This window comes from Peromyscus maniculatus, chromosome 11, assembly GCF_049852395.1.
Source record: "Peromyscus maniculatus bairdii isolate BWxNUB_F1_BW_parent chromosome 11, HU_Pman_BW_mat_3.1, whole genome shotgun sequence".
NCBI classification, from domain to species: domain Eukaryota; kingdom Metazoa; phylum Chordata; class Mammalia; order Rodentia; family Cricetidae; genus Peromyscus; species Peromyscus maniculatus.
The window spans coordinates 91,008,601-91,033,307 of NC_134862.1; the positions used below are offsets into that span (position 1 = coordinate 91,008,601).

General features: G+C 41.6%; 1 protein-coding gene across 1 annotated transcript in view; it reads right to left on the bottom strand.

The window, feature by feature from the left end:
• Positions 1–1,839: 1,839 nt before the first annotated feature.
• Positions 1,840–24,707, bottom strand: part of Fbxo28 (F-box protein 28) — a 29,631-nt gene continuing 6,763 nt past the window's right edge. The window contains exons 2-5 of the mRNA XM_076548118.1: positions 17,620–17,729; positions 14,272–14,410; positions 6,711–6,906; positions 1,840–6,170 (exon numbers count right to left, since the gene is read on the bottom strand). Coding sequence (XP_076404233.1) covers positions 5,776–6,170; positions 6,711–6,906; positions 14,272–14,410; positions 17,620–17,729 — 840 coding nt within the window. The 3' untranslated portion in view covers positions 1,840–5,775. The remainder of the gene's footprint in view (positions 6,171–6,710; positions 6,907–14,271; positions 14,411–17,619; positions 17,730–24,707) is intronic.

Genomic DNA, 24,707 nt, shown 5'->3' on the forward strand with positions numbered 1-24,707 from the left:
AGACCCTGCAGGCGTGGTTTCAGAAATTAACATGGGGGAACTAGTGTAGGGTAGGGTTTGTTTTGGGTATCGGGGATGGAAACAAGAAACCCCTGTTTTGGCATTTTGAGACAAGATTTTGCAGTGTATTCCAGGCTGGTTTCAAACTCAAGCCATAATCTCAGAAGGTTAATTCGAGAGGATTGCTGCGGGCCAAGGTTAACCTGGGCTACCTATTGCATTTCAAGGTAATGTGGGCTACAGAGTTAGACCCTCAAGATAAACCACAGTGGCCAAAATAAAACAAAAGCTACACTGAGATTCTATCTCCCCCATCAGAATGGCATCAAGAAAAGTGAAAATAACAAATGTTGGCAAGAATGTGGGGGGAAAGGAACTCTTACACACTGTTGGTGGGGATGTAATTAGTCAAACCCCTGTGGAAACCTGCAGGAAGGGTCTAGAGAGATGGCTCAGTGATTAAGAACACTGACTGCTGTTTCAGAAGACCTGGGTTGAATTCTCAGAACTCATGGAGATGAACAACTTCCTGTAGCTCATTTCAGGGGAACTGATGCCCTCTTCTGGTCCCCACGGGCACTGCATGATGCACAGGCACACAGGCAAAATATCCATACACGTAAAAATACATCAGGTTGTTTTTTTTTTTTTTTTTTTTTTTTAACTTGAAAATAGAACTATCATACAACCTATCAATACCACTCTTAGGCACGCACATACCGGAGTCAGGTCACTACAGAGCCATCTACATTTATCTCACTTCCACAAAGCCAATGAAAGGAAGGAGCCTGCTGCCTATCGATGCATGGATAAAGAAAATGTACATATGCACAAAGGAGCTTTACTCAACAATAAAGGATGCAATTCTGTTCTTTGCAGGACAAAGCACAGAGCTGGAGGTTATATTAAGTGAAATAAGCCAATCCTTAGAACCACGTTTTCTATGTGGAACTCAGGAAAACAAAGGGCAGGGAATTAAAAGGGGATGCTACATATTGGAAGGGAAGTCGTGAAGGTGAAGGCGGGTAAGATTAATATAGGGTTGAATACAACAATGTGTATTCTATGTGTGGAAACATCAACATGAAACCCCTGTATAATGTATACTAACGAAAATTGATCTGGGTGATTTTAGCTCACCAGAAATTCTTATTTGTGTTGGGAGCAGGGAGAATTCTGAGAAGCAAACTGCTATTCCTCCCTGGCAGAGCCTAAGAACTGATGGTCACTGCTGACAGACCAGCAACATACACCACAGTGACTATAGAGCTGTTAGTGGCCTTGGACCTAGAAGTCAGTGAGCTTTTTATGGTACACCTTGGGGAGACTGTCAAAACACTTCACTACAAGCTGCCTCCAAGCCTAGCCCTTTCCCCAGTACTGGGGATCGAACCCAGGGCCTTGCAGATACATGATAACATGCAACTGTTCTGCCGTTCTTCCCTGGAGTTCCTGGCCCTTTCTCAGTCAACTCTACCACCAGTGGTTTTGCATGGCTTGCTTTGAGAAGGTACCCAGAACCGCCCCCCCCCCCCACACACACACATGGCATCTCACCGCTCCTGGACTTTTTAGAATGGAGTACTACACAGCCGGGAGCAAAGCTCAGACAGGTGATGAAATCCCACTAAAGTCTCTTCCCTGTCTTAATGCTGTGGACTTGTTGCTTACTAGGGTTCAATTAACCCACTCACAGTCCAACCTGCTTTGTTTGCATGGTGGCTCCGAGTACAGTGATTTGTAAAACACAGGACAGTGGCTCAGGACAATAGCTACCTAGATGGTGTCTGTCTGTGGGTAGTTCCAAACTCTGGTGCATGAAATAAAGAAACAAGTAGACCTGGTGACAACACGTTTATTTCCGTGCCCTGTTGTGTGACTGGGAGGTGCTTTTTTCCCCACCTTCCAATAATTGACTAGGTCATAACAATGAAAATGGTTTATTGTTGCTCATGAGCATAAGTAAACAGACATACGGTACCACATAAAGAATCAACACGGCTAACCTTTCGGCAGTATGAACCACTAGACTTTGGCAATAGCCTGGTCGGACCCCTATGCTAAAGCATGTGGCTACCTTCAGACACAATGTGGAAAAGGTGGCTTTAATGCTTGAGTTTCAGAAATGTAACCATGATTCTTAGGCAGCTGGGAAAGGCCAACATCACTCAGGCCTGCCCTAGGTCTTATCTGTGTGACATACTGCTACTCAAAGGGAGAGCAGTTCTCGGCCACACCTCACCACCGGTGCTTGCTGTCGGTTTTGTGGACTTAGCAATTGTTGAAAATAACTTCCTGCAGGTGGTAGTGGGCTCTACATTTAAGTAGTGTTCACTGAACCTCTTGTCCCCTAAAGGAACTCATCAGACCTCAAACCAAAGCATCGGATAGTACATTTCCTGTTGGAATCAGCTGTCCTTTTGTGTGTTCCCTCTCAGGTCTTATAGCCCTGCTTTCAGATCTCACAGCGTCGACTCTGAAGGTTTGGTTGATGTAACAAACAGGTCCTCACCACTAGAAGAGGATCTATGACTGTGCTCACCACCAAGGATGAGGTTTACATTAAATTAAAATGCTACACTGTTGGAAACTGAGGAGACAGGAGTTCTCAGATCCTAGAAAGGATTATGGCTAAGGAAGCAGAGAACTCATAAGGAAGGCAGTTACGGAAACTAACTCAGCATAGTGAACTAGAATTAGTGCCGTTAGGAATGAGCTCACTAGCAAGCAACGGGCACTACACAGCATTTCTTTGGAGGTAAAAGTGCAGGCTAGGAAATGGCATAGAAAACAGTGCATGAAATAGTGCAATCCCAAGGTGCCATTGTTTTTTGTTCATGACGCATAGCCTATTTTTCATATGTTCACTTTCTCTAAAAAATCCAGCTGTAGTGACTGACACCTTTTAGCTTATTTATTTAGGCATTAAACTCTGTTTTACCCACTCTTGGGGCTACATAGAATATTTTAACATTTCAACACATAGAATATTAGCGCATACATCTTGAAACTACTAAATTAAGGCAAGCCCCTGTGAAGTTCAGTACTCCAAAAAAATGTTTTACAAAAAAAAGCTGATTCCAAATCATTGGCTTTCGACCTGGGGCACCCCAATAGTCTTTACAACAGTGGGGTTACTGTTAATTGCCCCCATTTACCTCCAGGCTCTCTACATCAGAAGGGAAGTTTGAAGAGCTTCTGTAACCCATGTTGGTTGGAAACCAGAGCAGTCTGTGTGGGAGGCGAGCAGGGCTCTGCAGGACAGGGGCCAGTCCTCTTCACCTCCCATTCATGTCTTTTCGTGTTTGTATGCCTGTGTGTAGTGTGTACCACGGGTCAACTTATACATGGGAACGACCTGGTCAAACAGAGGAATCGCTTCTTGGTGGGAATACTGTATGAAATCTGCTGTAAACCACCTATAGCATGTAAGGTTCTGCCAGGAAATGCAAGAGGTCTCTCTCAGGAGGCTGGTTAAGTTTTCCCATGGCAAGTCAGTTGTAGCTATTAAAATAATGTGTGATTTGAAGAACTCTAAATGCTACTCTGCTATCCCAAAGAACTGTATTAAACGGTGAAGACAACTTCCTAGTGTGTGTTAGCTACTCCGAGTAAAGCTCAAGACAGGCGAGCTGTAGTTCTTTATTCTCATAGTTACAGATAATCATGAAACAAGTGCAACTCAGTCTGATGGGCTGGAGACCACAGGTGCATGCAGCAGACATTTCCCTTCTCACCATGTGAGTGTTCATTATGAAAGCCATGCACTCGCATTAACTAATGGAAGACTAGTGATTATATTTAGGCTAGTTAGATGTTGTTGGAAAAAAAAATTTCGAGAAATTTTAATAATTATTGAAGAAATAAATTGAGGCTTATTTATTTGATGCATAAGGGTTGTACTTTGAAAACCTGTACTTTGATGCTTAAAAAAGTCTTCCTCTACCAGAACAGCAGACTAGTAAAGTCAAGCTCTGAGTGCCCAGTAGGCCTCCTCCAAGGCTACGGTGATATGGCTACGTCCTAGGATTCCAAAAGTGAGACCTGCTGAGAAAGTGAGTTCCAGACAAGGACCTTTATGGATGACCTTGGCTGACAAATCTTTTTAGGAAAACTTTTATTTTAAAATGACCTTCCCAACAAACCATGAAACACTTGGATGCCATGTTACGGTTTCTCACTGAAAACATACTACGTTGTAAATGGACTTGAACCAAACCCAAGGGCAGGATCATGAAGGGACAATACTAAGGATGGGCAGTAGAGTGTCACCTGGTAAAGGAACCTAAAGGATGCATAACATGTCATGTTGGACGGATGACAACCTCGTGCTTTTCTCCCACTGTGGGATTTACCAAAACCTTAGTTTTACACAGGTGTCAACTTTCACCTGGAAAGGGATAGTTTTACTATCTCACAACTAAATTTACTATAAATAACTGAAGCCCAAAGCAACAGACATTTAAAAGAACAAAACTACATAATTTAGTACATTAAAATAAAAATAGGACAGTGATAGCTGAATGTTTCAACACATATACAACGGGGAAAGAACCACTTTACACAGTTGGAGGATGTTTAAAGTGACCCTCAGAAGGTTGGACAGTGCAAGACACACTTTTCCAGTTACAAGCTCGAAACAGGAGTGCAAAGAAAACTAAAGCTTCTGTTCAAAGTTATCATGGGAGCTTGAACGTGGCATTCAAAAGCTTCGCTCGGCTCATCCCCCAGAAAGGAAATGATCAAACTGCTTTTTCATGGTACAATTCTCTTCAGTTGGGTCCCTATTCAGTCATGGTTGACCCATGAGCACAGTGACGAGTCAGAATCATGACTAGTTCCCAGAGGTCTGGCTTCTACAGGATTTGGAGTTCTGTCTTAGCCAGTGTACCTGAACCCTACAGAGAAGAGACACATCAACGGACTTTACAGTCTCTGGTGCCTGCAAAACTGGAGGACAAATGGACTGGCAATTCTCCCCCACAGGCAAGCTGCTGCAGAGGAAGCTGTTAAGCGCTTAGACCAAAGAAGGTGCAGCTCTCCAAATGGTGTAGAGGTTCAAGATCCACACCAGTGAAGAGCTGTGCAATGTGCTGACTGGGCAATGCATGCATCCACCCATGCAAATGGAGGACGTGGCTCCAAAGGAAACTGAAAGCATGGATCTGACAACTGGAAAGACCCCTTGCCAGTAGTTTATAAAACTAGATAGTCAGTACTGTAGAGCCCCTTCTACAGGCAACACTATGCAGTCCTTCCTGTTACCCATCACTTCAACACCAAAGGAATAACTACTTCTCAGACATTCCAGACAAAGGTCACTTATAACAAACAAAAAGTCAACCTTTTTTTTCAAAACAAGATAGTGTCCATTTAAAAAGTAGATTTTTTTCTTTCAAGTGAACAGGACATTTTATGTATTAAACTTAAACTTTTAGTCTGTCAAGAATGGGTTTGTTTAAAATCCGTATGTAATGTGCATATATGCTGAAACAAACAAACTGAACACATCATCTGCACAGGAAAAACGTTAGCTCCCAGACATGACAGCATGGGTCTGGTTAGTACAGATCTATTGCAAAGGAAGGAGGTTCTGTGCATCAGCTCCACCAGAGAAGCGCGAGAAGGATGCCAACCACAAGAGCCAAGTGTAAGTTGTGTTCTGATCATCTGGAAGCCTAAGGGACACCACGGTGCTCCAGTATCCTGACAGGAAGAACTGCTTCAGCTCCCAGTCATGGCCGTCTTCCTCTGGAGCTACAGCCACATTCCACTTTACTTTCTATTCCGCAGTCGTTTGGATTTCCTAAGAGAGTCTATGGCTTCTGTTGCCTTTCTCCGTTTCCGAGGAGACTCCTCGCTCTGCCCAGACCCTGAGGATGTTCCTACTGCACTTTCCATGACTTCTCGGAGCTTCCGTTCCAGCTCTGCCAACCGTGCGTTCTGCTCGCCTATGATCTGAGTCTGCTCTAGCAGTTTCTGGTCTTGGTCTTGAAGCTGTTTCTGCTGTTCTTGCACTTTGGTGCGAAGCTCAGAAATTTCACGCCTGAGGACAGTCACGCCAGCACCATTGGTTTTAACCTGCTGCTGGAGTTTGGTAACCTCTTGTCTTGAAGGGTTTTGCTTGGAGAAGAGCTGCATTGTCGTCAGGGCTGCAGATGGTCCAGGAACTGTGAAGAGAGCATTTAAAGGGTTAATCATTCATGTTTCCTACTGAGAACACTTCAGCTTACATTAGTTTTTTTTGGGTTTATTACAATACAAAATCACTTGAAGTCAGCAGTTGTGGTCACATGCAGAGTTAGCCATGAAATGGATCTAGAGAGCATAATTTAAGCAAAAACACAAACAAAAACCAACCAGAAGCAGGGAGCTGGGGAAGCAGCCTTGCAGCAGAATATGTGCAAAGCCCTGGGCTCCACCCTCAACACCAAACCACCAAAGCGTGGTTCAATGAGAAAACAGACAACGGGGTTATGAAGTTATCACGATGGTTGTTAGAAACTGAAGACATAATGGAGACAACATCCCAAGGGAGCTGCTGTGCTGGTGGTGCCCAGCCATGTTCCCAGCACTCAAGAGGCCAATTCACGATCTCTAGAGTTTAAGGCCAACACAGGCTATATACAGAGTCTGATGCCAGCCTGGGCTACAGGTACATAGTGAGACCCTGTCTGCAAGAGAAAAAAACCCCAAACCAAACAAGATACCTGGAGGAGAGCCCATGAGTCTTCCCGACACATCTGATCCTGGCAATTTCCTCTTGAGAATTGGAACAATCTTCTCATCGAAGTACTCCATTGCCATGGAGGAAATATCCCGTAATTCCTGGAGCACTTCATGGGCTCGCTGTGGGGCTCTGGTAGAATTGACGTATCTCAGTACACGGTAAATCTCATCAATCACCTACAATAATGAATCTCGTTAGCATTTTATAAAGTTGTGAAAAGGAGAGCAGCTAAGTAGTAAAGGAGGGATGACTCACAGTTGCTGTGAAGACTCACAGAGCATTTAACGCATCAACTCAGCATGGAGAAGCCACAGCACAGGCTTTCTGGACTCAACCACAATACTTTATGCCCAGACTGAGTAAGTATCCTTACTGTACCAGGGTACTGTGCTAAAGCTAGGGTCAGAACAAACAGAATACAGTCCCGCCCTGTGGGTAACTGGAGCAACCAGGAAGACACGAATATACACAATACAAGAAGAGCCCCATAGACTGCTAAAGAAACGGGAGAAGTAAATACAGACATCTGCCTCCAAGCCCCAAGAACTGAGTCTGATTCCCCTTCCTCTTGTGCACTGCCACCACATACTCTATCCCTTAAAGCTCTGTTTTTCTTAGCGGTACAGCAAAGACTAAGCTTTCAGACCACAAAGGACAGATCACCAAAGGGCAGCAAAATGCCCTTTTCTATTTTAACTACAATGGTCACGGGAAACTGAAGGCATAGCATCAGTGAAGAAGAAACAGGTGCTCACTGCACTGCTTTCTAACTCCCTCTCTCCTACTTGAACAGTAACTGAATGTCCTCAGCCAAGTGCAGTCTCGGCTTTACTCCCTGCCAGGGTACTGTTCACACATCCATGGCTTCAACAGAGACCTGAAAACAGTGATTCGGATCTTTGAAGACCACAGTCCAGATAACGTCTATTGCAATCACGAGAACTAGGGACTCTAAGCCAAACCATTATGCCATCAGAGTCTCAAACATCCTCGGATCACATTTTTCTCTTGCTGCATTTATTCCAACTCTGGGTCAGTCTTATAATCTGCCTTCTCTTCTTGACTCAGAGGATAAATATACAATGTTTACTAGTTCAAAGGAAAAACAGAGTCTAGTAGTACTTGGACAAATCCAAGCCCTTAATGTTTCAGGTTCAACGTGGTGATCCCTGGTCAGTCTAGAATGGCTTTTATTCTAGGGAATGTTCTTAAAAACAAACCTTAGCTGAGCATGGTGGCCTTTAATCCCAACATTAAGGAGGCAGAGGCCTCTGTGATTTGAGGCCAGTCTGGTCTACAAAGTGAGTTCCAGGACAGCCAGGGCAACACAGAGAAACCCTATCTCAGAATACATCTGATCATTTCTCATAATTGTTTAAATCTGGAGGGGCACACCTGTGACCCCAGCACTCAGAGGCTGAAGCAAGGGAATCATGACTGGAGGTCAACCTGGAGATCCTGTCTCAAAACAAACAAGCAACAACACCTTTCAAGTAATATGCCACGTACCTAACCCTATCTAGGCCTTAAGCAATACACTAAGTTTTCCAGAATATTTCTGTGTTTAAAAAGTTTGGCATATTCCCCATGTGAATCACTATCAATTTCTACCCAAAAACTTTCCTGCACGGAGCACACATTCAAATGTAAAGTAATGACACTGACCACGTGCACCTTCAGGTGGTTAGCTCCCACCAGAATCCTCTCCTGCCTTCATTGCATGTTATCCACCTGTCCTTTTTAAAGAAATCCCTACCTGGGACTTCTTTACATCAACTTTATCCTTCCCACTCTTTAATATTTAAAAAATGCCTTCCATAATCAAAATGGTTCTGAATATTCCTTACATGGCATGTGTTTGTCTGAAAACCTTTTCTTATTTCATTAGAATAGTAGTTTACATTTTGAATCCTTACATGAGTTCCTCAATTTTTTATCCTGCTTCATTCTGTGACCTTTTAGTCTAGTGAGTCTTTGTTATTTGCTTATATTTAAGATTATAGCACATAAAAAGCAAATCAGAACTTCCTAGCTATCCAAGAAAGTTGCTGAAGGAGAAGACCTGTACAACTGCCTGAAATTCCATCTCTGAGGGATCCAACACCCTTCTCTGGTCTCTTCAGGCACTTAACCCCACATATACCTTTGTTTTTTAAAAGACCAAATCTTCACTTAAAGGTTCACACCTTTAATTTGGACTAGTCACAGTAAAATGAAGAAACAATCCCAAGTAATCTTATGTTTAAGAGCATTTCGTAAGAAATCTAGTTAAAAAAAATCCATGATATTTTAGAACTGTTAGATAAACTCCAATTGTCATCCCCTCACTATAACTGACCTATGATAATCAAGAAACCGAAGAGTGCCTGACATGGTGGGCCACACCTTTAGTTCCAGCACTTTGGAGGCAGAGAGAGGCAGATGTTGAGAGACAGGCAATTTGAGGCCAGCCAGGACTACAGAGTAAGACCCCATCCAAACGAAAGGGAGGGAGGGAGGGAGGGAGGGAGGGAGAGGGAGGGAAGGAGGGAGAGAGAGAGAGAGAGAGAGAGAGAGAGAGAGAGAGAGAGAGAGAGAGAGAAAATGAGAATGAACCCCCAAGAAAGTATTACTGTGGCATGTAAGGAAATCTGAATACAAACTGTCAAGGACAGATAAGAGTATTTTATTAATGATAAATTTCCTAGTTTTCTATGTTATGGAAGAAAGACTGCCCTAGTTCTTAGGAAACATAGAACTTATCTAAGAGCCAAGGATTACTAATGTCTTTAACATATTTTCAAATGATTCAAGAAAGAGTACATACTAAAGAGAAAAATGGTCTATAATTGCTGGATCTGGAAATTTTCCTTCCCAGAACACTTAAGGAGGAACCAATCACACCCAGTGTGTACATTTTAGGTCTGTTCAGACATTTGGTCAGCCTCTTGACCCTGTACAACCACTTACATGTGAAAACCCTTTCTCTGAGGCCACTGAGTTTCAACAGAACACAGGGGTCATCAGGACTATGAGTAGCGGCTAAGAGCAGACCCTCTCCACGCCACTCTCTGACTGCATCTCCAGAAGACCAACTGCCCACCACTGCCGTGCAGCTCAGAGCAGCCTGGGGGAGTGGCTGCTGCACACAATGTCCCAGAAGAGGTGCAGTGGTAGGTCTGAGAGGTGATGCCCTGCCAGTGTGGTGGGGAGGGTGGCAACTAGAGCCCTGTCTGCTCTGTTCATAAACATATCCATTATGTATTCCACACTGCCCAGTTGTCTCTCAGAACTGAACAGCCGTGGAAAAAAGCCTACATGACCCACAGAGCCAAAATACGGAAAAACGTGTGCTGATCCTTACCCTAGATAACAGTAACAAAGTCTCAGTACTGTGGTGTCTGGCAGCCTAATTTAAATTACACTGTTGTTTTTCTCACTTAAACAACTTAATAAAGTGCTGACTGTACACCTCAATTTCAGTGAAATGGATATATTATAATAATCTAGAGGAATGTAATCTTGGGGTAAGAAACGATACACTAAACCAAGTTTACACATTAAAAAGAAGATTATGCGCCGGGCGGTGGTGGCACACGCCTTTAATCCCAGCACTCGGGAGGCAGAGCCAGGTGGATCTCTGTGAGTTCGAGGCCAGCCTGGGCTACCAAGTGAGTCCCAGGAAAGGCGCAAAGCTACACAGAGAAACCCTGTCTCGAAAAATCAAAAAAAAAAAAAAAAAAAAAAAAAAAAAAAAAAAAAAAAAAAAAGAAGAAGATTAGTTGTTAATGTTCCCATCTAGAGTAACCTTAAGAGGCTCACGTTCCTCACTTAGGTACCACTTACAAGTCTGTTAAGAGGTGAGGCCTAGTGGAAGGGAGTGAAGTCAATAGGGGCAGATCCCTGAAGGGGCTACTGTGATCTCCTCTCCCTGTCTCCCCTTTTCCTTCTTGCATACTATGGCCTCCACTGTCCATGCTCCTGTAGCTGAAGTTTCAGACCCAAGTAAACACACAGAGACTTATATTACTTGTAAACTGTATGGCCATGGCAGGCGTCTTGCCAACTGTTCTTATGTCTTAAATTAACCCATTTCTATTAATCTATAAGTTGCCACGTGGCTTGTGGCTTACCGATATTTTTACATCTTGCTTCCTCTGTGTCTGGTTGGTGACTCCTGACTCAGCTTTCCTGTTCCCAGAATTCTCCTCTCTGCTTGTCCCACCTATATTCCTGCCTGGCTACCGGCCAATCAGCGTTTTATTTCAACACATTCACAGCATACAGAGTGATATCCACAGCACTTCCCCTTTTCTTTTTTTTTCAAAAAGGAAGGTTTTAACTTTAACATAGTAAAATTACATATAACAAAACAATTATCAAGCAAGAATTACAGTTACAATATCTAGTCTATTTATAATATTTAGTCTATTTGTATTTGGCAAAATTAAAGAAGATATCCTATCTATCCTATATTTGTGAGTCTAAGGTTTTATATCTAACTTATCTTTTATCATAACTAAGGAAATTATAGCTCTCTATCACTTCCTGTCTGTCTATACAGACCTCCAGACCTCTATAGTTAACTAGTACTGGGAATAATGGCGTGTGCCACCACACCTGGCTCTGTCCCTAGTGTGTGGTCTTGAACTCACAGAGATTCAGATGAATCTCTGCCTCCTAAATACTAGGATTAAAGGCATGTGCTACCATTGCCTATAGCTGGAGTTTTCCTGTGTCCACCCGGCTCCTGCAGCCACTCAGACGTAAGTAAACACACAGAGACTTATATTACTTATAAACTTTATGGCCATGGCAGGCTTCTTGCTATCTAGCTGTTATATCTTAAATTAACCCATTTCTATTAATCTAGAAGTTGCCACGTGGCTTATGGCTTACTGGTACTTTACATCTTGTTTCCTCTGTGGCTGGCTGGTGACTCCTGACTCAGCCTACCTGTTCTCAGAATTCTCCTCTCTCTTTGTCCTGCCTATACTTCCTGCCTGGTTACTGGCCAATCAGCACTTTATTAACCAATCAGAGCAACACATTCACACCATACAGAGCAATATCCATAGCATGCTCCCACAATGTACTACACAGCAGAGCCAAGCAGCCATGGACGCAAAACCAAAACTTATGAGATAAATAAACTTACAAAGAGAAAGGGCTCATCCTATCTCAGGGACTGGGTACAGTAACAGATGGCAAACAAAGTTCTTAGTTCAGTATCTGGAAATTAAATGCTACAATCCTGTTATTCTAAAGATAGTATGTGGTGAGTTTATGGATAAGAAATCCTTAAAAAGAGAATGGCTATGAAGCAATCCAAATACTACTAATCTTGTTAAATTAGCTTTTTTTGGGGGTTGGGGGTTCAAGACAGGGTTTCAGGGTTTCTCTGTATAGCCTTGGCTGTCCTGGAAGTTGCTTTGTAGACTACACTAACCTTGAGCTCTGAGGTCCACCTGCCTCTAACTACTGAGTGTGGGAGTAAAGGTGTGTGCCACCACCACCTGGCTTAAATTAGCTATTTTAACTAAGAAATATAAAGTAAAGGCAACATTTTTTAAAAGATTTATTTATTTTATATATATGAGTGCCCTATCTGCATATACAACTTTATAACAGAAAAGGACATCAGATCTCACTATAGATGGTTGTGAGCCACCATGAGGTTGCTAGGAATTGAACTCAGGACCACCGGAACAGCATCCATTGCTCTTAACTGCTGAGCTGTGTCTCCAGCCCACAGCAACATATTTAAAAAAAAAAAAAAAATTATTGAGTATAATGCTGTTGTTTTAAGCAAAACATAAGCTATTAAAGAAGGTAATTTTAAGAAACAAAAATCCAAGTATGATAAAACATGTATCTGAATAAAAATAAAAATTATAATTTTTGGTTGTTTTCAGTCAATTACTGGCTTGCTAGAGAAAAAAACCCTTGCGAGCAATGGACATGTAGTGAAGAAGGCTGTAAGGATGCAGTAGGTGTGTGAGACACCACATGCTGGAGTCAGTTCTCTTCAACCAATTTCCCCGGGCCTCAGTTTTCTCGCCCATGTGTGTCCCACCTCCCATACAGGCTGTGGGGACACAAGGAAGGACACATCTGAAAGGTGCTCCAACAATGAGAATGTGCTTCCTAAGTGCACACTGTGGCAATGACAAGAAGGGACAGGAGGACACCCACCTTCTGAGGTGAATGTCCTATAAAGTTCCTCTGGGTGAGCTCTACCAGTCTAGGAGCTGCCTAGCAATGCTGAGGCCCCACAGCATCTTGAAACCCTAAGATGTGTTCACTGCTGCCCACAGGCTTGGTACTAGAATCTCAAGTGAAAAGCCAATAAGCAGAACTCAACTTGAATGCACTGCAGTCGCTCAGGCAGTACAAATCTGTGTGTCAGTCATGTGAACCCAAATGAAGACTGGCAACAACTTCTGTAAAGGCCAGATATAAAACACTCATCTTTGCAGGGCCCTAATCCAGCCACATAGCCCTGTTAGAACAATTGGATACACTTTCTTTGATGGTAAGAAACTGGAACCTGTGTCTCTGCTGCTTTTATTATTAGAAATGAGACACACAGTGAAAATTGTCTATTGGAGAGGACAAGTCATATACGCTCAAAGGACTTCAGCAGCACATAAAGAGGGCTATACATAGATAAAATCTGGCATAAAAAATCTAAAAAAGTTTTTAGTTAGTCATGCTCTTACAGTATCCTATAGAAGCATTTGTAGGTCATATGAGGAAATAAGATACAAGAAAGATTTGAAACAAAAGTATAAGCCATCAAAACAGATGTTATTCAAACTGAGAATGGGAACAGTATCTACATACAATATTGCCACTATAAATTATTTATGGAAATAATTTCACTAGGTATTAAGAAGTTCCCACCACTGAAAGGACACTTTTGTCAGTGTCTATCAAGAAGCAAAATGATCTTCAAATCCATTTCCATTGCTTCTATATCTCACTTGAATCTACCCTTAATTCAACAAGTAGGATGCTCTCAGATGTTTCAAGTCATGCAGTGTGGTTGGGGAGGGGGATTTACGTAATAACAGTACAAGTACCATACTTAGTGTGGTAAAGAGGACTGACTACTCCTTAACCCTGGTGAATGCCCACACAGAAAATACTACTCATTAAATTTGAAAACTTGTAAGTTCATTATTACTAAACATTTCTCAAACAAAACCAACCCAGCAAGCCCCCATCCTACCTTCCCCCAAACTGTAACGATCTTGAAGGCAACACAATCCGTATCTTGTTTAATGCAGCGGTTCTGGTATTTTGACCATAAAGGTCAAAATGTTTTCTTAACTATGAACCCCCACCAAGCCTCTCATTTCTACTGTGCATTTTACAATTAGAATTTTAAATGTCAAGATCACATGAATGATACATATTTATAATTGTACAGAAAAGCTAAATATAGTCACTAATAAAAACTCATCCAGAGAAGTAATAATTCTGACATCACAAAAAGTGCTTTGTAAGACTTAGTTTACCCAGGGTTGTCCAGCCTCTGGGTATGCGGCACTGGTTACCTTTCCTGGGATGAAGCAACAGAGGTTGGAATCCACATACTTCATGAAAGTCATATTTAACAGTGACAGCCTTGTTTCCACAGCAGCAAGGATGTCTGCATGACGGGCTAAAGAATGGTTTCTCCTTTCTGACTCTCTCCTGAAATAATAATAAAAGTCAGTGGCAACCATTAAAGCAGTAGTGTAGAATAAAATGTTAACCAATCAAAATATCTTAATCAAACAGATGAACTTTAACATGCTAATTTAGACATTTGCAACTGGGTCATAACTGTAATGCTCATATATCTTTAACAAGAATTATTGCTAACAAAATACCTGTTTTAAAAAATCACTTTGTTTGAAGACATAGTAACAGCTGGCAGTGTAGCACAGTGGTAGACCACTTGCCCAGTACCTGTGAGGCCCTGAGTTTGATCACAACACCTCTCTCTCTCCATCTCTTCTCAGAAGTAATTCATATGTGATATTCAGGATTTCTTTATTTAGAAGGCAGCTGTGCACACGCTGTAGCAATGCTACACCCTATTTAGTATGTGGTTTAATCAGAGTGGATTCTGTGAATGTGGAGTGGCATGACCATTACTATCATCTAAATTCAGCACACCTTCATCACCACAAAAAGAAAACTTGTACCAGTCATCAGCTGCACCACCTGCCGACTCATCTACCTTCTGTTTCTGTGACTTCCTTATTCTGAACACTGGAATAAATGGGATTGTGACGGGTAGCCCTTTGTAGATTTCCACATTTCTATAGTTCACTGATCTTTTTATTGCTGAATAGCATCCCTTTATACACAGGTGTCATCCCTTTATGCATCTGGGTTGTTTCTACGTTTTGATTATGATTAATGATCCTACGAACATCTATGTACAACTTATATGTTTTGCTGGGAACAATGCATGTGGTTTGAAAGAAAATGTTCCCAAAGGGAGCTATTACGAGGTGTGGCTGTGTTGGAGAAAGTGTCACTGTGGAGGTGAGCTTTGAGGGCGCCTCAAAGCTCAAGCTACTCCCAGTGAGATAGACCACTTCCTGTTGCCTGCAAGATGTATGACTCTAAGCTACTTCTCCAGCACCATGTCTGCCTGCATGCCACAAAGTCTTGCCATGATGATAATGGACGGAATTTCTGAACTGTAAGCCACCCCAGTGAAATGTTTCCTTTATAAGAGCTGCTATGGTCATGGTGTCTCTTCACAGCAATAGAAACCCTAACTAAGACAACATATAAGAACTTTGTACATGCTAGTCAAGTGCTCCACTGAGCTATATATAGCCTTCAAGTTTTTGTATGGACATAATTTTAATTTATTTCTCTTGAATACATACTTAGGACAAACTGTTTTATTGCAATATTTCTGTTTAGCTTTAAAATGGTTCATTTTTGCCTTTTACAAAAGGATTTATTTAATTTATGTGTATAGATGTTTCGCTGCACGTATTTATGTACACTGCGTGGATACCCATGGAAGTCAGAAGAGGGTGTTGAATCTCCTGGAACTGGAGTTACAGAAAGTTGTTGAGTTGTTATGTGGGTGCTAGAAACTGAACCTGGGTTCTCTGCAAGGGCAACAAGTGCTCTAAACCGTTGAGCCATTTTTTCAGGTTTCAGCTTGTCTTAAGACAGGTCTCATCATAGAGCTCAAGCTGGCTTCACACTTGCTTTGTAGCCAAAGGAGGCCTCAAGTTTGTGATTCTCCTGCCTCAGTTTCTTGAGTTCTGAAATTAGACGTGTGTACTATGCTACCTAGCTGCTGAAGCCATGCTTGGTTATTAACATTACTGTGCTCCAGGGGTTCAAGAGCAAGCAGTCACCTCATCCTCTCTCGAGTGTGGTAGTAGCCAGCTTCATGTGCACAAGTTTTTGTTCTAGCCCCATTTTTTTTAATGTGTGTGTGTGTATGTGTGTGTGTATAAAACATCCTGTAGGAATCAGCTCTCTCTACATGAGTTCTAGGGATAGAACCCAGGTCATCAGTGCCCTTACCTACGAGCAACCCTGCTGACCCCTAAGTCTCAATTTTTTTATTTTTATTACTATTATTATTTTGAGACAAGGCCTCTCTATGTAGTCCTGCTGTCCCAGAGCTTGCTATGTAGACCAGGCTGGCCTTGAACTCACAAGAGATCCTCCTGCCTCTGCCTCCCAAGTACTGAGACTGAAGGCATGTATCATCTCACCTGACCAATTTTTGAAAAACATCATTCTTTCTCCAATTAAACTTTCTTGACATCCTTACTAAAAATCAAATAACTATACAAGGGTTTATTTTCCAGACTCTCTATTTTATTCACTGGTCTATGTGACTATCATTAGACTTGTACCATACTGTTTTGATTACTGCAGCTTAGTACTAAGTTTTAAAATCCTAAAGTATTAGTCTTCTGACACTGCCACTCAAAACTGTGTCAGTTATTCTGGGTCTCTTATATTTCCACAAGAATTTTAACATTAGCTGTCCAAATTCTAAAAAATTATGTATAGAGCTGAGTCTTGTCAGGACTGTGTACACACCCACCCACATGCACACCCACCCACCCACAGTGTGTGTGTGTGTGTGTGTGTGTGTGTGTGTGTGTGTGTACGTATATGTATGTATGTACACACACACTTGAGAAATGCTGTCACATTAACAATATAGAATCTTCCAGGCCACAAACATATGTGACCTTCTATTTATTTATGTCTTTTTCTCTTCCCCCATTCTCTCCTCTTTAATTTGGTTTTCTGAGACTCTTTCTTTCTTTTTTAAAAATAGGGTTTCATGCAGCCCAGGCTGGCTTCAAATTTGCCAATGTACCTATAAGGGCTGGCCTTGAATTCCTGATCTTCCTGCTTCCACCAGCCAAGTGCTAGGATTATAGATGTGCACCATCACACCTGACTCAGTATTTGTTTTTTTGAGACAAGGTCTCCCTACAGAGCCCTGGCTGTCTTGGAACTCACTGTGTAGACCAGACTGGCCTCAAACTCACAGAGATCCACCTGCCTCTGCCTCCTGAGTGCTGGGATTAAAAGCATGCTCTACCACTGCCCGGCCTGTGACTCACTATTTTGGTCCTCTTCATGAACAAGTGTTCTTAACTGCTCAGTCATCTCTCCAGCCTTCTTATTTTTTTCCTTGTTTTTTTCAAGACAAGGTTTCTCTGTGTAGACCTGTCTGTTCTGGAACTCACTCTGTAGACCAGGCTGGCCTCGAACTCAGAGATTCGCCTGCCTCTGCCTCCCGAGTGCTAGGATTAAAGGCCTAGGCCACCAGTGTGTGGCCAGATTGTTCATTTCTCACCGAGCAGGCGGGCCGCGCCCCCGCCCCCGCCGCCCCCACCCCTTCTCGAAGGTACCTGGGCAGCTGTGCTTTCACTTGCTTCTGACACAGATTGTGGTACCTCTCCACTTTCAGAAATCCCTGATTCAACATTCTCTGACAGACCAAGTCCATTCTTTTACAAACCTACAAGAGAGGGGAGACAGATTTGAAATATAAAACCATGAACCAAATCACTAGTGATGAACTTGGATGGGGTGACTGGTGGGCAGGTCTCTGTGCCGGCATGTCCCCAAAGCCTTGTCCAACCTCTTACTGCCGGCGTCATCGACACCATGCAATTACTATGCTGTCACTAAGAAATCCATGCTTGGGCAAAGCAGTGTCCCTTACTCAGGTGTGAAGGACATCCTGTCTGCAGTATGGAAGATCAGTAAATGGATGCACCTGGAAGCTTTTAATAGTTTGAAACATTCCCTTTTATCAAAAAAAAAAAAAAAAAAAAAAAAAAAAAAAAAAGAGGTAAATTCAAATTTTAGTCTAATCTCAGAAATAAAAGCAGAATGGGAATTTTTATTTCTCCTAGTGATTTGGGTCAAGATGTCCAAGGCTTTCAGACAAGATGCTGTTACATTCTCCAGAGCATCTCAATGTACATCGGAAAGGCAACGGTGTTAGCGAGACTGGTTTTTAACACAGAAGCAGCGTGCCGCCTGAAAGCCTGGTCTGTAGGTGTGGATGGTGTCTGGTTCAGAGACAGCTGAGACAATGACGAGAATGAGATGAAATCCGACATGCTAATTCCTTTGGAAAACTCTAGACTGTTGCATAAAATTGTCAGGTCACCTTAAAAACAAACCTGAAGCCTTTGTTTTGCAGATTTAATTTCTTTATTTCTGAGTAATTTTAGTATCTTTCTTATCTTTTAATATTTTAAATCCAGCACATAAAATTTACTGGTTTTGCTTTTTTTTCCCTGAAAATTTTATAATGGTTTGGTCATCAACCTAAAGGTTACTTCTCACTGAATAGGCTAGATGCTGGGAAGTACAAGCTACTGAGTACCTACCAAGGCCATGCCAATTAGCAGAGGCTACCTCATGCTTCTTCTTATCTGTCCTATTCCATTATAGCATCTATGCACAAACACTTGCTATGTATTTGTTAAGATGAAATCCCTAGTTTATTTCTCCTGGAAACATAGGAAGGCAAAAATTCCTGTACTGAGCTGAATTTCATGAAGACTTTCATGTTTTAATACTGAATCACAGCATGCCACATGAAACACATGAGGGAAAAGTTATTTCCAACTGTATAATCAAGTAAAACATAAACTGAGGGTAGTAACACACACCAGTGATCCCAGCACTCCAGAAACAAGAGGCAGGAGGGTTATTTCAAGTTTGAGGGGCACAGCGTGAGCTCCAGGCCAGCCAGGGCTAGGTAGCAAGAACCTGTCTCAAAAATCCAAATCATTGCTTTTAAACCCACTTGGGGGTCTATTCACTCAAAGGCAAAGAGTAACTGAGATTTACTTTCAAGTGGAATGCAAAAGAATATTTTGAATAAAGCACAACAAACCACTTCTACTTTACCATAAATAAATAAATAAATTTAAAAGTGAGGTTTCAAGAGGGTTCAATGTCATACCCACATATTGAGAACGATAGACAAGGTTGGACATAACCTGGCTGTCCTCGAACTTACTATGTAGCAGAGGATGGCCTTGACTTCTGATCCTCCTACCTCAACCTCTCAAGTGCTGGGATTACAGGCATGTGCATCACACCTGATTCTGAACATACGTGCACGCCTGTGCGCATGCATTTTAAACAGGTGTGTGTGTGTGTGTGTGTGTGTGTGTGTGTGTGTGTGTGTGTGTGTGTGTTCCAGACAGAGACTATGTGGCTCCGGTGGGCTTGAAACTCATTACATAGACCAGGCTAGCCTCAAACTCATAGAGATCTTCCTACCTCTCAAGTGCTGGTATTAAAGGCAAGTGACACCCCACTTGGCCTTTAACATGTTTTAAATGAAAAATAATTTTCTTTTAAAACCATGTTTAGTGAGAAGCACTATTTTATATTTTTTCAAAGTTCTTTCCTATAAGAAAATTCCAGAAATTAATTCTACAAGAACATACAAATAGCTATTTTAGTTGTTACTGATATATAGACAAGATCACAGGCTCATAACTACTAGAAAATGGTGAGAAATACAGTATCTTAGTACTTGAACAGAACTATCTGCAGGGCTTCGCTGCTCTTCCAGCACTCATACAGTGGCTCACAATCCTCTGTAACTCAGTTCCAGGGGATCTGATGTCCTCTTCTGGCCTCCCTGAGCACCAAGTGCACATATGGTGCACAGATATACATGAAGACAAAACACCCATAAACATTAAAACCCAAACCCAAACCACAAGAAGGAGTTATCTGCAATCTTACAGAGCCCATTTTGGGAACCTCTGTGGGCTCTCTAGAACACACTTTAGACATTCAGTAACCTAATACGGAATAAACATACCACCACAAACATGAGTACTGAATTTTTTGTGAAAAATATGAGGAAGAAAAAGTCTATTTATGTGTGAAATGGAAACAGAGAGGGCTAAATTCTCATCTTTCAAGGCAGAGAGTTAAGAGAAAATGAGAAATAGTGGTCAAAGATTTCAAATTGGTGCCTCTGGAGTAAGAACTGGGGACAGCAGGAGGCAAGAGAGCTAGCTATTAAAATCCCTTTCCTGCAAAGTCAGAGGACATTTCTTGTTTCTGTAGACCCTGCAACATTCCTAGGTTCTGAGATTAAATAATTTTTTTGAACAACCACATTATTTACAAACCCCCTAAGGTCAATCAATTATTACTGTAACAATTGTAAGGTACTGTTGAATTACCTGTTATGAGTTTTGTTCCACTGGATCAAGCTGGTTCTAAGGGTTCCATTGTCTTTCTTTAACCATGCAGAAATTCAGTAACAAGAGTGCTTTTCTAATTTGAGTAGATAAGAGTCACTAATGAGAACCCAAGTAAACACAAAAGTCAACCAAGGGAAAAGGCACATGACTAAAGATTTGAATTAAGCTTCTAAGGAGGCGTTACAGGCAGTGGTACCTGCAAAAGGACAGAATCTAGAAGGAGCAAAGCACCAAGCAGATATTCCTGAAGATAGACCAGGTGGACAGGGAAGGCCAGAGATTTCCCAAGTCTTGAGCTTGGAAATCAGATGATGAGAAACCTCTCTAAAAAGACAATCACCAATCTTTTCAAAGATCTGACACTGGACAGTTGGCTGGTTATTTCTGTAAACACTGTAATATTAGGGTTAAAAAATGTACTTCTGAAAACTCACTGGAGACAGCTGAAATCAATATGGATCAACCTCAGAGGAAAAAGGAAAAGATAAAAAGAAATGAATGCTTATAAATGAAGTCTCCATAGATGTCTGTAGATGGAAGCTAACAGAAAGGACAAAAAGAGAAAAAGAGAAAAAGAAAAACAAAACCCGATTCGTCACGAAGACAAATTAGGACAGCACCATGGAAGCCGACATCAAAACCACGCGAAGCGTTAGTCAAAAGCGTTCGTCAACAGCGTCTGACACGCAGTGTTTTATCGCCCCTTCTCCTTTCATGAACGTTCAATAAACACGGACAGCAGACACAAAGGCACAAAACGACACACACACCTTTTGTCTAGGATTCAAAGAGGCAGTCATCTTAGGAAAACTGGACCACACTGCATTTCCCGACAGCAAGCAGGTTAATGACCACTGCTGTCAATGCATGCTAACTGGAGCAGTGGTGGAGTGCAGAGGAGCTGGGTCGGCACCACACCACACTCAACTGCACCGCACTGCACAGCACAAACAGTTCCCAAACTGCCTCATCTAAAGGGCAGTTCTAAAGTTAGGGGTATGCTAATAATTTTCCAAGCCTCAAGGAAAAAATGTTTCTCTGGTTATTAACATCAATGAAAATTCTAGCAAATTGGCAGTTTACCTAAGACACAATACAGAATATAATGAACAAAGATGATGCCTATGTTAGAAACCGTTGGGGCTTGCATATATATATATATATATATATATATATATATATATATATATGAATGAACAGGCTAGAATGGTAGAAAGGAGGGGCTGAGAAGGGCTGAGTGGGGGTGGGAACGGCTAACCAATAGTCACTAAGTACATGAGTGTAAGGTAACTAAAGACATCGATCATATACAGTGCACTTATAAAATGTCAGGAAAAGATTTTTAACGTTTCCACTATCTGGGCTAAATATCAAGTCCAGGCCAGCCTGGACCGCACAGTAGGACTGTCTCAACAAGCTAATTGACTAATAGTTTTCCAAATATGCACAACACTTAGGCATCAACTTAAAAAGAATAAAGGCTGGGGGCGAAAAACAAATGATGTCAGAAACAGCTCTGGGCAGCATTCATGGTTTTTAAAAGTCACGGTCAATTTAAACATGTCAGTTATAAAGATCAAATCTACATAACAAATGCATGTATCTGTTAATTAATAGTTCTTCAAGTTATTCTATCTGTATGGATTTTTGCATGCACATGTCTGTGTATTATATGCAGGCATGATACCCAGAGGCCAGAAGAACTCCTGGAACTGGAGTTACAGGTAGCTGTGAGCTGCCACACGAGGGCTGGGAATGGAATCCTGGTCTCCCAGAGGGGCCTCAAGTGCTCTAACTTGCTGAGCTGTCTGCCCAGTCCCAGTTTTTCCAGTTTTTTTTTTTTTTTTTTTTTTTTGGTTTTTCGAGACAGGGTTTCTCTGTGTAGCTTTGCGCCTTTCCTGGAGCTCACTTGGTAGCCCAGGCTGGCCTCGAACTCACAGAGATCCGCCTGGCTCTGCCTCCCGAGTGCTGGGATTAAAGGCGTGCGCCACCAACGCCCGGCCAGTTTTTCCAGTTTTATTAAGAAGAAAAAATAAATGCTACATAAGAATTCTTGCAAAAATATAACATCTCCCCCCCAAAACCCAAACAAAGGGCACTGATGGAGTCCACATTGTACAGGAATGACACTGCAGTTTCAGCATTAGGAAACAGGACAGGTTCCCTAAGTCATTAATTACTGCAGGACTTAAAATGTCATGTTTATCCTTTCTAAAAATCATTTTTTAACTTAAGTGGTAATAAAACTTTTTCTTCACATATATTTGTTAAGTTTTTTTTTTTAAATTGGTGTTTTGCCTGTATGTATGTCTGTGTGGGGGTGTTACAGACAGTTGTATGCTGTCATGTGGGCCTGGGAATTGAACCTGGGTCCTCAGGAAGAACAGTCAGTGCTTTTAACCCCTGAGCCATTTCTCCAGCCCCCCTTCATATGTTTTAGATTTGTTGTCACCATGACCTTTCCTGACAGTGCAAAACAACTGTATGATAAATTTGTGAAACTTGCAATTTTCATTTAATATCTATGAAGTCAAGTGTTAGTTAATTCTAAGGTGGACACTTGGCTGAGCAGCTTATAATATATGATGCTCTTTAATTTGCAGCATTTCCTCCTCGGATGCCTGAGCTGTCTTGACAAATGCTACCCTAGAAGTCTTCAATTTTGTTTAAGATGCTGTAAAGACTTTCAGATGAAACTCATATAAATAACCACAATAACATATACAGTAGATCAAGATACACTCTGATTTCGTAAATACTGAGTTATGAAACACTAGCTTGGAATTGAGGAAATTGTGTAATACAGCTTAGTTTTTTACAACATATTCTTTGGTGCTCTAGAGTTTTCAAAAAAAAAAAAATGAAGCACTTGATGTTTTTCTTTAAATAACTCAAAAGCTATCATTAAGATGTAACACCCGAGTACATACTGATAGAAGTCTATAGAGCAGAACTTCCTTTTTCACTTGTGACCGGGAAGGGGTCCTGAGCATAGTCTAAGACGAATTTGAACTTGGAGCAATCCTCCTATCTCAGCTTTTAAGTGTTGAAATCACAACTATGTGCTACTATACCTGATTTAAATAGATTTTACAAGTTTTATGGCCTGAACTCTTCCAAAGATCAATAGCAGAAAAGAATGAAAATGTGTAATATTCTAGAACTTAATTCTTTATCATATCCGAGATGCTTGGATGCTACAGAAGACATTTTGAGGAAAAGTGAGAATGCTGACTATAAGCTGGAATGCTAAGTCCCCTGGAAATAGAAGACACTGTGGTGATATGAGGCAAGTATTTAGAGGTATGTCTTATATTTGTGCTCTTCACATGGGTTAGTACAGGCGAGCCACATCTCTGCCTAAACTGCGCCACCCCCATTTAGAGTAAAAGAATGAGCAGACAAGTGAGAAGTCAAGGCAGATATGCCTGGAATTTATGACAGATGAAAAGTCATTTATAAAATGAGGACATCCATTCTGCCTGTTTTCTTTCCTATTCACCTTCTCAGGGAACTCACCTTCATTTGCCCCACCAAAGAAGGATCAGCTTACCAATTCTTACATAACAGTATTTTAACATTTCCTAAAAAACGATGTCCACCTTAGATAGGCTAACAGTACTTGTGCTAGCATGCAGTTTAGTTATATATATGGGTGATTTGCTAGCATGTCTTGTACACCATGGGGCCTTGGAGGCCAGAAGAGGGCATCGGATCCTTGCAACTGAGTCACAGATGGTTGTAAGATGCCAGTCCTTGAGTGCTGGGAATCAAACCCGGGTTCTCTGGAATAGTCAGTGCTCTCAACCACTATGATATATCACATACACCACATATACATCATAATTCTCAATCATTAGCAGGTAGTATTATAAGAAATATCTTAGCTTGGGTGGTTTGTCCCTTGGATATACACTTGAAAGAAAATATAAATTCATTTAGCCTGAGAAAAACAATTAGGAAGAGTCTGTTCCCAGGATTCCTATAAAGCCAGAATAAAGACTTTCTGAAGATTTTTCTGTTATTTGGGCTGTTCTCTTCAGTAAAGGAGGTGAACATTGATTGAAGTGAGGGTACTTTGATGTACCCTTAATGAAGAATGGCTATCTTGTTTACACTATGCTAATTTATTCTAAGGATCTGGGGGGGGGGGGTAGAGAGATGATGACTCAGCAGTTAAAAGTGCTTCCTGTTCTTCCAGAAGACCTGTTTGGTTCCCGCGCCGACATGAGGAGGCTCATAGTTGC